The sequence below is a fragment of the Apium graveolens genome, chromosome 2 (assembly GCF_009905375.1).
Source record: "Apium graveolens cultivar Ventura chromosome 2, ASM990537v1, whole genome shotgun sequence".
Classification (NCBI taxonomy): domain Eukaryota; kingdom Viridiplantae; phylum Streptophyta; class Magnoliopsida; order Apiales; family Apiaceae; genus Apium; species Apium graveolens.
In genome coordinates, this window is record NC_133648.1 from 164,902,082 (window position 1) to 164,916,030 (window position 13,949).

The window sequence follows — 13,949 nt, forward strand, 5'->3', positions numbered from 1 at the left end:
TCCAAGTTCATTTACCAGTCTTGTAAAAGTAGCTTCACATAGTGGTTTTGTGAAGATATCTGCTAGTTGTTGATCTGTTGGAACAAAATACAATTCCATTGTACCTTCCATCACATGTTCCCTTATAAAATGGTACCTAATGCTGATGTGCTTTATCATTGAGTGTTGAACTGGATTACCTGTCATAGTAATAGCACTTTGATTATCACAGTAAATAGGGATTTTAGAAAATTCTAACCCATAATCCAGTAACTGATTCTTCATCCAAAAAAATTTGTACACAACAGCTTCATGTAGCAATATATTCTGCTTCTACAGTTGATGTGGAAATTGACTTCTGTTTCTTGCTAAACCAATAAACCAATCTACCTCGAAGAAATTGGCAGCTTCCACTAGTGTTTTTCCTGTCTATTTTGCATCCTGCAAAATCTGCATCTGAGTAACCTATTAGCTTAAAATATGATTCTCTCGGATACCACAATCCTAGATCAGCTGTACCCTTAAGGTACTTGAAAATTCTTTTCACAGCTATTAAGTGAGGTTCTCTTGGATCAGCCTGAAATCTTGCACAAAGACAGGTAGCATACATGATATCAGGTCTACTTGCAGTTAAATAGAGTAAAGAGCCCATCATACCTCTGTAGTTAGTAATATCTACTGATGAACCATTATCTTTATCTAACTTGGTTGCAGTGGCCATGGGAGTGGATGCAGTTGAACAATCTTGCATTCCAAATTTCTTCAGTAAATTTCTGGAGTACTTGGATTGGTAGATTAAAGTACCTTCTTCATTCTGCTTGACTTGAAGGCCCAGAAAATAACTATGTTCTCCCATCATACTCATTTGATATCTTGACTGCATTAGCTTTGCAAACCTCTCACAGAGTTTGGCATTTGTAGAACCAAATATGATATCATCAACATATATTTATACCAAAAGTAAGTCCTTTCCATGGTTGAGGTAGAACAGTGTTTTATCAATTGTACCTCTGTGAAATCCACTTTCCAGAAGGAATTGAGCTAAAGTCTCATACCATGCTCTAGGAGCTTGTTTAAGGCCATAAAGTGCTTTGTCAAGCCTGTAGACATGATTTGGAAATTTTGAATCTACAAAGCCTGGAGGTTGTTCAGCATACACCTCTTCTTCCAACTCTCCATTAAGAAAATCACTTTTCACATCCACTTGAAAGACTTTAAACTTTTTGTGAGCAGCATAAGCCAAAAAGATTCTTATGGCTTCTAATCTAGCAACTGGTGCAAATGTTTCATCATAATCAATACCCTCATGTTGAGAGTAACCCTTAGCAACCAGCCTTGCTTTGTTTCTTGTAATTATGCCATCACTGTCAGTTTTGTTTCTGAACACCCATTTTATGCCAACAATGGATCTGTTCTTTGGTCTTGGCACTAGGGTCTAGACTTTATTTCTTTCAAATTCATTTAACTCTTCCTGCATTGCTTGCACCCAATCAGCATCTTGAAGAGCTTCTTCCACTTTCTTTGGTTCAGTCTGAGATCGAAAAGAATGATAGAGACATTCATTTGACGTTGCAGTTCTAGTTCTAACACCTGCTTCAGGATCGCCAATAATTAAGTCAGATGTATGTGATTTGGTCAACTTCCTTGCAGATTGAAGTTGACTTCTAGAACTGGATCCTCCCCCATGATCCATGCTGTCTCCATCAGTATTTTCTGATGCTCCCCCTGTAGTTATGCTCTCTGAGACTTCAGAATTTGACTTGGATCCTTCAGGATTTGAAGTATCAGAGTTTCCAGAATTATCAGAATTTGGCTCATCATAACTAAATGAATCAAAACTTGAAGAGCCAGTGACAGGTTCTGATGCTTCTTGAGAGCTTGAGATGTGGTAGGATCTTCAGCTTGCTCCCTCTGGACAGGTGCATTTTCCTTTGGAGTTGTTACCACAAATTCAATGACATTAGTACTTACAGGATCAGAGTATAAGTCATCAGAATTTACAGAATCAGAATTTAAGTCTTCATTTTCAAATCTCAGCTGATCGTGATCATTGAAATCTTCAAGTCCAGTAATCTACTTATCATCAAAAGATACATTGATAGATTCCATGACAAGCCTTGTTCTTAAATTGTAGACTCTGAAGGCTTTTGTGTAAAGTGGATATCCAACAAAAATTCCTTCATCGGCTTTTAGATCAAATTTTGACAGCTGTTCAGGATGAGTCATAAGAACAAAACACTTACATCCAAATACATGAAAGTATTTCACATTTGGCTTCTTTTTCTTCACCATCTCATATGGTATTTTTCCATGCTTGTTTATGAGTGTTGCATTCTGTGTAAAACAAGCAGTCTACACAGCTTCAGCCCAAAAGTAGGTTGGTAGCTTTGCTTCATCAAGCATAGTTCGTGCAGCTTCAATGAGAGTCATGTTCTTTCTTTCTACAACTCCATTTTGCTGTGGAGTTCCAGGTGCAGAAAATTCTTGTTTGATTCCATGCTCTTTGCAGAACTCTTCCATGATTGAATTCTTGAACTCAGTGCCATTATCACTTCTTATAATTTTAACAGAATCTTTGACCAACTTATCCAGCTGTCTGACATGATCAGTTAGAGTAGATGCAGTTTCATTCTTCTTGTGCAAGAAATACACCCAAGTGTACCTTGTGAACTTATCCACTATAACCATAGCATATTTCTTCTTTGCAATAGACATGACATTGACTGGACCAAATAGATCAACATGTAGTAGGTGATAAGGCTCAAGAATTGATGACTCAGTTTTGCTCTTGAAAGAAGATTTTCTTTATTTTGCCTTTTGACATGAATCACAAAGGCCATCAGGAGCAAATACTGATTTTGGCAGTCCTCTCACAAGATCTTTCTTGACAAGCTCATTTATGTTTTTTGAAGTTTAAATGAGAGAGTCTTTTATGCCAATTCCAGCTTTCTTCAATTGATACTCTACTCAACAGACAGATTGTAGAACCATCAGAACTTGTTGAAAGTCTGGCTTCATAAATGTTACAATGCCTGTAACCTTTCAGAACCACTTTGCCTGTAGAATTGCTTACAACTTCACAGTGTTCTTCAAAGAAATCCATATAAAACCTCTGTCACAGATTTGACTCACACTCAGTAGATTGTGTTTAAGTACTGAGACAAGAGCTACTGTTCAATGATGACATTCCCAAGATTAATATTGCCATATCCCAGAGTTTTTCCCATGTTGCTATCTCCATAAGAAACTCATGGGCCAGCTTTCTCCACAAAGTCTGAGAGCAGGGCTTTATTTCCAGTTATATATCCTGAACATCCATTATCCAGTACTAGGATGTTTTTCCTGTTGCCCTGCAATCATAAAGACCACTAATGGTTAGTTTTAAGGACCCAAACTTGCTTGGATTCTTTGGCCTTTTTTAAGTTTGTTATCATTTGCAGCGGATTTAATATCAGAGTTTATGCTAACATGCTGTTTATCAGAACTTATATCAGACTTTGCATCAGACTTTACACTAGAAGGAATTAAAGCAACTTTCTTCAAAGAATGTTTTATTTGATAATAATCATAGTACAAACTATGATATTCCTTACAAGTATAAATGGAATGCCATAAACTACCACAATGAAAACAAGGATTTTCTGGCTTAAATCTAACAGACTGACTCTTAACTCCTGACTTAGGAGGTAAATAGTTTATATTCTTATTCTTCCTGCAAAAAGAAGTAAGATGGTTAGAGTTTCCACAGTTATAACATTTCTTTCTAGGAGCATTGGGAACAGGCATATAATTATTGCTCTTATTCACACCTTCTTTTTTATTCCTATTTTTCCTAGCTTCCTTTACCTTGTTGACATTCCTTATTTCTTTCAGCTTATACTTAAGCTGTTTCTTTATCATTAAGCCTATGTTGACTTCAGCTGGTTTATCATGTTCTAATTTGTCAGAAGTTGACTGCTCCTTAACTTCTGTTACAGACTCTTTCATCTTTTCAGAATCAGACTTTATAGTTTTAGCTACAAACTTAACAGGATTTACCTTTGGCTTAGCAGTTTGTTTAACAAAAATTGGCTCAATTTGTTCAGTTCCTTTTTCACTTTTATCATCTCCATAACCTAAGCCCTCTTTCCGGTTTCCACTACTTAATAAATTATGAGTTGTTCTGCCAGAGTTAGTCCAAGTCCTGATAATCTCTTTTTCTTTTTCTAACTCAGTTTTTAGAGATTTATTCAATTTTAGCAATTCATCTCTAACATAAAAAGCATCATCTCTTTCTTTCTGAGTTTGATGGAACATAACTAACTCTTTTTCTAAATAATCATTCCTTTTCTTAAAAGCAAGATTTTCAGAAGTTAATCTTTCACATGTTAAAGTTTGATCTCTGTAGCTAATAAACATGGTTTTAAGATATAATCTCAACTCAGTAATATCATCAGTATGAAAAGCATAAGTTGTTTGAGGTACCTTCAATTCAGCAGTTTCAGGGCTGCCATCAGCATTTGCCATTAATGCATAATTCACCTCATCTTCAGAATCTGAAGAGTCTGTCCAGCTTTTCTTCTTTGTGACAAGTGCCTTGCCTTTGTCATTCTTTCCATTCTTACAGTCAGGAGATATGTGGCATTTTCACCACAATTGTAGCATTTGACATTTGAGTTGTCTCCTCTGTCAAACTTTGCACTTTTGCCTTCATACTTTCTGAACCCTTTCTTATCAGTACTTCCACCTTTCTTGGAAAACTTATTTCCCCTTCTGAATTTCCTGTAGGCTATCTTTTGATACCCTTCACCATAAGAGCACACAATTTCATCATCTCTTCATCAGCATCTATTTCAGGTAAACTTTCAGTTTCTGAATCATCATCATCAGAACTTGATGATTCTGAATCAGACTTTATGATGAGAGTCTTTCCTTTGCCTTTCTTTGAGACAACCACTTTGGGGGATTCCTTCTTAGCTTTAAGAGCAACTGTCCTTGACTTTCTCCCATGCATCTTGCTCCTTTGATCCATCTCAAGTTCATAAGTCTTGAGCATACCATAGATTTCATCAAGAGTAGTTTCATCAAGAGCATAATTGTCTCTTATAGTAGTAGACTTCAAATCCCAACTTTCAGGAAGAGCTAAAAGGAATTTTAGATTTGAATCTTCAAGATCATATTCCTTGTCCACCAGTGACAGATCATTCAAGAGTTTGAAAAACCTGTCATATAAGTCAGTTAATGACTCACCACCTTTTGAGTCAAAGTGCTCATACTCTTGAGTGAGTATAGTCTTCATGTTCTTCTTGATTGCATCAGTTCCCTGGCATCTTGTCTCCAAAGCATCCCATATCTCCTTTGCAGTCTTGCAATGAATTACCCTGTTTGACATGACATTATCAATGGCACTATGCAGCAAATGCCTTACCTTTGCATCATTGGCAATGGATGAGATATCTTCAGCTGTATATTCACTTTTCTCCTTTGGTATGGTCTTTACTGGCTGATCTGCAACTACAACAGAGAGCTTGGTTGGCTTATGTGGTCCTTCATTAATTCTGTCAAGGTATTCTGGATCTGTAGCCTCCAGAAACATAGGCATCTTCACTTTCCATATGGGATACTCAGAAGGTCTCAGTATGGGAACCCTAATAGTCTCATATCAATTGTGGGTTTGAGTCTTTTGAGTTTCTTCAGTTTTGGTGGGCTTGGTTGGATTTTCTGCTTCTTCAGACATGATTGTTTTGGATCTTTACTGTATGTGTGTTAACAGACAAACTCTGATACCAATTGTTAGGTCACACAACACTGTAGAAGGGGGTTGAATACAGTGTTTAATACAATCAAATCGATTTCGAATACAAGTAATAGTAAACATATATATTCAATATAATAAACTCTGTTACAATGGAACTGTTCTCTCTCAGTGATGAACAAATATCACGAGATCTGCTATGTTACAAATGTATGATCTTCTCGATAATGATAACACATATAGTGTAAACCTATGTCTGTGTTTATATAGTACACAGTTACAAGATAACTTCTAATTGATATGGAATATAATTTTGTCTCCTAAAATATATCAATCAGATATCTTATACAATTCTTTCAGTCCTCTAACTCTTTCCATGCATATCTTCTTTTGTATTAGTCTCGATCTTCTTTCCTGTAAATCAGCTTCCTTCCTTAACTGTAAGTCCTCCCGTACTTAAGTTCTGATATCTATCTTCTGATATTTATCTTGAGATATTTATCTTAGACATGACATCTCAAATATATCTAACAAAATAACTTATATAAGCATAAAAATATTTTTATATTATTGTAATATTAAAATAAATCCGAATTTTATTCCGACTAGTTCTTTTAATTAATCTTCGAGATCAATCATAAATCGGTAACTCGTGCCGATTATTTCTGATTCTCAATTTATACAGGGTTGTTTATAAGTCAAAAAAGTTATAACGTACAACTAAACATTGCAAGGATCGTGTATGTGTAAAACTGTTTCCGATTCTCAATTATACAAGGCTGTTTATAAGTCAAAAAAGTTATAACTTACAACTAAACATTGCAAGGATCGTGTTCAATCGTTTCCGATTCTCGATTTATTAGGTTGTTTATAGGTCAAAAATGTTATAACGTACAATTAAACATTGCAAAGATCGTGTATGTACAATCGTTTCATGTCGTTTTTCCGTGTCAAAATCTTAAAACTGAATTCGACCCAAATATGTGAGATAAATTTTTAAAACTCGTTTTATATTTGAAAATACATTTATTTTGTTTAATTTAGCATATTTGTCATTATTTAATATATTGTTCCCTCCATTTAATAATAAATTTTCACCTTTTATTTTGAGCACGTAATTTAAGATTTATCAACCTAATAGTTTCATAAATTATTTTTCATAATTTTTTCTAAATTATTTAATATTCATTTTTTATCTAGAAATAGAAAATTTTAAAAATATACAATGAAAATTAAGATTCTAGAAAATAGTTACATATTCATATTGTTCCGTTTGATTACAAATGTTAAATTAAAAATGTAGATAAATTATTAAATGTACTAATCTGTTTAAAGAAAATATTGTACATGAAAAATGTAGTTAATGGAGGAATTTTTAAATACATTAAATTTTAAGTGACGCACGAAACATGAGATGAGGTTATTGTTGTAATTTTTGTTTACTAGTAAAATTTTAGTGCATTTAGCGATGATTAATAAAGTGGGTCGGTCCCAACACATAAAGAAGAATCGGCGAGTAAGCCCTAACCAAAATGGCGTCGGGATTGGGGTCTCTTAAATCCGCAATTTTCGATCGACAAGCCAGAAAACAGTGAGTCATCTTCTCATCCCTATACTTTCATTCTTATATACTGTAACACCTATATTCATGTTTTTTGTTTTCTAATTGATTATCCATCTAGGCAATATCAATCTTATATATTAGGCCTCAATGCTTACGATCGCCACAAGAAATTCATCAATGATTATGGTTTGTCCTCCTTTATCCCTATCCCCCCTTTTAGATTCTTGGAATTTGATTGTTTCGTGTTTTAAGTGGAAACCAAACTTACTATTGGTTTTAGGGATTATTATGCTGACTAATGTGTTAATAATAATAATTAACAAACTAAATTGTTTTGGACTACAATGGAAATTTCTATTGCGTCCAACTAACTCAAGTAGCCCATTCATTGCAAATTTCACTGAAAGTGATCATTTATTAACTTAATTTGATTATTTCGATTAAGTCAAAAATTGAAATTACCCAAAATTGGAAAATGGTAACATAGGATGGTAAAGCTCGTTTTGGACTTCAATATGGTTACTAAAAATTTCTATTTGGCTCAAAGAATCATTGATGAAATCTGGCTTTAATTCTCCCAACTTGAGTTATTTTCAAAACTTTGAAGATTAAAAACGAGATTTCGTCATGATTTTGTGAGTCAAAAAACAAGTTTTAATATCCATATTGAAGCCTAGAACAACTCTTACCCTCCCGTGTTAACATTTTTCGATTTTGGCTAATTTCAGTTTTCGATTTTAACTGAATAATCAAATTAAGTTAATTGATGATTATTTTGAGTCAAATTTGCAATCGATGACCTACTTGAGTTTTTTTGACGCAATCAGTCACTTAGTTGATATTTAACCCCAATGGGAACTTACAAATACTGAGATGTTTATTTGTTGGATCCCTTTTCGTCCTAAATTTTGTCAAGGATGAACGATCTCCTCCACCGAGATAGGAAGGGGGCTACAATCATTCCTACATTTTATTTTTCCTCGTCTTCATATAATGCACTTGTCAATTTGTTATGTAAACGTACTTGTTGATATTTGGTGTATTTCTAAGTGCTAAGTATAATTATGTCTTCTGATTATAACGTTGCAAATCTTTCCTGCTGCGCCTGTAGTTTTAGTGCTAGACGTTATTGCTTTTCCAGGATAACCCATCTTATACTAGAAAACATTGGAGGAAGTTGAACTGACAGAAACAAGTTTAACTTCAACCTTTTAAAAAGACATGACATAGAACTAGCAACCCTTTGTGTGAAAATTCACAGATCATTTTACAAGCACAACTTGAAGCTTGAAAAAGGTCATCAAAGAATACATGTCATTTTTTAGATGTTATGTTTTTGCCAAAATAATGGGATAATCATCTTCGCTATTCAGATCTTTTTTATTTATTAATTTTTGGTGTTTATACATAAATATTTTGATATATGTCTACAAATTTTAGTCTTACAGTTCACTTAGATTTTAGAATGTCAAAGTTTAGATCATATCAAGTTTAAAAAGACAACACAAACTTGCTTTTAATATTAGAGCTTCTTATGTGTTTTGCGTTGCTTTATCCGGCACTTTGAGATCCGTGTTTAAAAAATACAAGGAAAATCACTTGGACTACACGGGGTACTTGCAAATACTGAGATGTTTATTTGTTGGATCCTCTTGTCCTAGAACTAGTAGTGAATGATGAACGATCTCCTCCACTGAGAAAGGAAGGGGGCTACACTCATTCATACATATCAGTTAAATATCTTAATGTTGTCATGGTTGTTGATTAATGTCAAAGTATGTCATGTAAACACACCTATCAATATTTGGTCTTGTCTCTGATAGTTAAGTGTAGTTATGTCTGATTATGTATTTCTTTTATAACCAACGGTTTTGCAAAAATTTCCTATATAGAAGTATTGCTGTTGGCTATAGTAAACCCACGTACTGCACAGGGCATAAACTAGAATTAGTAAAAATTTTAGAGGAAGTTGATTTGAATTTTAGAATAAATAGTGAAGCTCTATTTATGATTTATCATATCCTATTGTTTATCTAGGTCTGCAGTGGAGCTCTATTCATGTATCTAGTACCTTTCAATTTATGGGTATCAACCAATAGTTCTAATGTAATTATGGGATACATAGGTATAACAATTCATTTTCTCTACAGTTGACTTCTATGTGAAAGATGTGCCGGCAGAAGAAAAGCTGCCTGTTAAAACTGATAAAGATACTCTTAGAGAAGGTTACCGGTATGAGCCTCTCCTTGCCCTCTTTAATTATCTGCTTTCTTTGTTCTGTTATACTATTGGGTTTGATGTATTTACTGTATTACTTGTTGAATTTGAAAGTTTAGATCTTACATTTATACTCTGTCAATCTTCTTCTTTCAAAACGTGGTTGCTTAAATATTTACTTATCTATCTGCAGATTTATCCGGTCTGAGGAAGATGATCTGGATCCTTCCTGGGAGCAAAGACTAGTGAAGCGCTACTATAATAAGCTTTTTAAAGAGTATCCTTTTGAACCAGATTTTTTATAATTTTCGCCTTTAAAATTAGTTCTTACTACATTTTATACTATTATTTTCTACTGTATAATCGATTAACTAGCTTCTTATTTACATATTTGTCTCAACGCTGTTGTCCCGCATATTTGAATCTACAGAGGAATTAAAAGGAATGGGCCTGAGAGTTAAAACTGTTTATTTTGTTTTGTTTAATATTGAAGATGCTTTGCAAATTTGAGTTACTTTATTTCATTTTGGGAGCAGTAATTTTCATTTACAAAGAAAAAATCTACTGGTCCGTTTCTTTCCTTGAACATGATTAAGATACTGTATAGCTGATATGTCACTGTACAGGACAGGCAAGGTATGCTTTTAAGTCCTACATGATTCATAAGTTATCTTGTTATCTATTGCAAATTTTGTATCAAGTTTCTTGTTAAGAAACTGCGTTCATCCTTCGTCATGAGGTAGAATCATATTTAAGTATTATTTCATCTTTCCTGAAAATCTGGATTGTGTTCATCCTCCGTGTTCACACATAACCTAGTACCTATTGCAATTACAGATGTTAAATTATCTGATGATATAAGCACTTTGTATCCGCATTAATGCTCTTATAAATGTATTCAATTATGTGCCAGCGCCACCTTATTTCTGTGAGCCTCATGTCCTCTTTAGAAGATTTAATTTGTTGCAATGTATCCAACATCCATTAGTAGCCATGTGTGATGAAGCGTTATCTCGATAATGTAAGGCCATGCAATTTTCTGTTCAATTAGTTTCAATAAAATTCTTCTAGGCAAGCACGGAGTATATTGATCTCCTTGAACTGTCATCCATTTTAAGATTTTCTTAGATTAGCTTGAAGCCATCAGGCCTTGTAACAAATATAATATTCACTAGCCTTATATGGGAAGATTTCATTCTGTATTTCTTGTGCACTTGTTTGCTTTTCCTGCATTGACTAGCTAGCTTCTTAGTAACATGTTTGTTCTAGTCGTAGGCAAGTGCTCAGCATGTCTACGATTGTGCTGGAATAACTTAAATAGCCGTTATTGGAGTACTTGACTGTCATGCCAGTAAAGTATCAATGAAAGGCATTAAATGTAACTGATATTGTGATAGTCGGTACTTGGTTGATAATGAAACAACTTGCTAAATAAATGAGCTTCTGTATACAAGTGATGTGTAAATCCCATGTGCATCTTCTTAGTTCGGATGATGAAGTAAAATAGATATTATCTTTCATGAAATTGTTCTTACTATTTATTCTTGCTTTTGGTAGATTGGGCTTAGATGGAGAACAGAAAAGGAAGTAATATCTGGAAAAGGTACATTATTTTTTAAAAAATATTCAAGAATGCTACTTCGCATGTTTCAAAGTATCAGATGATGTCTAGCATCTCCTTTATATTGAATGGTATATCGTCAAAAATGTCATAGCTTACTAAGATATCGTGCTCTAGCAATAATGCCCGCTACTCCCTTAATGGAATTTGAGGGTTTAACCCTTGTCAAAAGAAAATCGGGTGTCCTACTAGCACAGTGCTAGTCTCTAATTAGAAAAAAAACACGTGTATTATCACCGCTGTCATTGTTGTCTTTGTTATTAACGTAGTTCAAGTGAGTGAGTGGGGGAGCGAGTGTAAGTATTCTTTGAGACAGCACTGACATATCAAGTGCTTTTGAGCTTTGAGCCACCATTATTTTTACGTGTTCTTCTGCATTTTTGTATTGAAATGTAGAAATTCCTGGAATTGTTAATTTTTACTGTTTTGTAGTGATCACGTAGCTTCAACTCTCAAGTTTCTTTGGAGAACATTTATAGTCGTTAACCTGCCAGTGAAAGATGGAAATTAGAATTTGTCATTGACTTTTGCACCTTTACATGTCAGGGCAGTTTGTATGCGGTAATAAACATTGTGGTGAAAAAGATGGTCTAGCAAGCTACGAGGTGGGTGTCGTTTAGTGTGAAATACTGCTCCTCTCTAGGTGCTACCTTGTTCATTTTTTTGCGAGGTATCTGGAACTGTGACATATCTGGAATACATTTTACTTACTATTTAGATGTTTTGCAGGTAAACTTTTCTTATATTGAGGCGGGGGAGAGCAAACAAGCCCTTGTGAAACTCGTAACCTGTGAGAGGTGTGTGGTTCACTACTTATTGATAATATAAGTTAGTAAAATTGATTTTTGGTGACTAACTAAAAGTACAAATACTACAAAAAGTGAGCAAGCTCCTAATATGGTTTCAGAGATACCACACTTCCGTGCATCTTTAGGCTGAGGGTGTTGTTATGGTTTTGTAGTTTGTTGAGAATTTGGTCTCAACACCATTCATCTGTTTACCTGATTCATATATTGTGGTTAATTTTTTTCCAATTCAGACAAGCCTACCGAACATCCTCAGGATAATATATCTGACAATTGTATTTGTTTAGATGTGCCAAGAAGCTGAATTACAAAAAAGAGAAAGAGAAAAAGAAATTAAAAAGAAATGAGAAAGAGGTGATGCAAAGGAAAAGGTATACCTTTAACTGTTATACTTCCTATGCTAATAACAACATGTTACCTGTCATTCTGCAACATAGACAAGAGTTACCTCTTTCTTGCAGAGAAAGGACAGAAAGTGATGATGATGATATACCTGCCGAGTACAAAAAGAACAAAGACAGGAGGAAAGGTATCCACAAACATCAAGTCTCATTAATTTTTTTTTTAAATTTCTATTTCAAGCTTTGGTAAGGAACCTATATATTTGCATATGAGGCAAGAAACTGGTTAGAGACTATTTTAGGCTGAAACTATTGATCTATTGTTTACACCTCTAATATTTGGGGGTTCTAGAGATTCGGTGATAGATTTTTATTTCTTTCAACTTGGTTAATGAGAACTGAGACTGTTCATATGACTTTCTAATTATATATTTACTGTTATCAACCCAAAATTTATTTGCAGTCATGAAGACCTCCACATCCTTGGGAGACCAGAAGGCTGATGAAACTGAAAACTTTGACCAGTTTCTTGAGGGAATGTTTCTTTAAGTTCGAGTCAACCATGACAGCTTCAACAGGTTATCTGCCTTCAGATGATCATGTTCCTCGGGTAGGGTCAATTATAGTGTAGTTGTAAGTGGAATAGTCTGAATCTCCCAATACTTAAACTCTGCACTCTGTAATTTCATTGTCATAGTATATTAGTAAGGGCATGTTTGGCCGAACAAAATAAGCAACTTATTTGCTTAAAAGTCTGTAAGTACTTATCGATGAGTATTTTCGATGAGTATTTGTCGACCCGACTTATGAGTCGAATTTACAATTTATAAGCTGATAAGTTGAATGTTAGCAACGACGTACTTTTTCTCAACTTATTTTGATTCTTTTGTTTTTTTTGGTAAGAGGCTAAGCCTCGAAAATATATTAAGAATAGAAAGAATATACAAAGTTCAAAAAAAAAGAACTAGACTCCGCATCTCCCAGAATACAACCTCCAAGAGACACTAAGGCCTAGCATAACGAAAAATCAAAATATACATTAGAATCCCCAACAAGGGCCTACCAAAAACAAAGAAAAACTCCACTAGATTGAAAATCAGCTCAAGGAAGAGGCACAACAACTCGAGAGTCCAGAAAGAAACACAGAAGCCCCTGCAGAAACTCAATCTTGCGCGAACCCTCCAAAAACCAACACCCAACCAATTCCCCAGTTCGAAAAAACCTGGACTTCCAAAAAACCACAGCACAACCAAAGGATCCAACTCATCAGGAAAAAACAAAAAGAAATCCCCTGGTGAAACAGTAAGAAACCAAGCTGCAACACCGAACCACAAGCACTCCCTACCTCCCTCGAAAACAACCCCAACCTAAACTCCCTACCCTTACCCAGATTGCAACTCGCAGCCAACACCAGAAAAATACCAACTTCAAGACAATGCTCCAAGATTCCCCCATTCACCATCGAGACCCCAGACACAAGACACCCTTTCCTCACTACACCAAAATCACCACCCCAACAAAGAACTATCATTCCCAAACTAAAAAAGACACCCAAACCCAACAAACCTACCCGAAAAGAAAGAACCACACACACACCTGGGCACCAAACAGAAACCAAAAGGCCAGAAAAAACAAGCAGCATTCTGTCAAACCAGAGAAACTGACCACCTAGCTTTACACTAAAAGA

At 34.7% G+C, this 13,949-nt stretch overlaps 1 protein-coding gene across 1 annotated transcript; it reads left to right on the forward strand.

Moving 5' to 3' along the window:
• The first annotated feature begins 7,155 nt into the window (after nt 1-7,155).
• On the forward strand, nt 7,156-13,133 carry LOC141707966 (uncharacterized). Its single transcript, XM_074511419.1, has 11 exons — nt 7,156-7,304; nt 7,396-7,463; nt 9,428-9,509; nt 9,688-9,771; nt 10,091-10,130; nt 11,052-11,097; nt 11,662-11,720; nt 11,845-11,912; nt 12,209-12,292; nt 12,383-12,450; nt 12,726-13,133. Exons 1-11 carry the CDS (start codon nt 7,246-7,248, stop codon nt 12,809-12,811), a joined length of 744 nt encoding a protein of 247 aa, XP_074367520.1. The 5' UTR covers nt 7,156-7,245; the 3' UTR covers nt 12,812-13,133.
• The last annotated feature ends 816 nt before the right edge of the window (nt 13,134-13,949 follow it).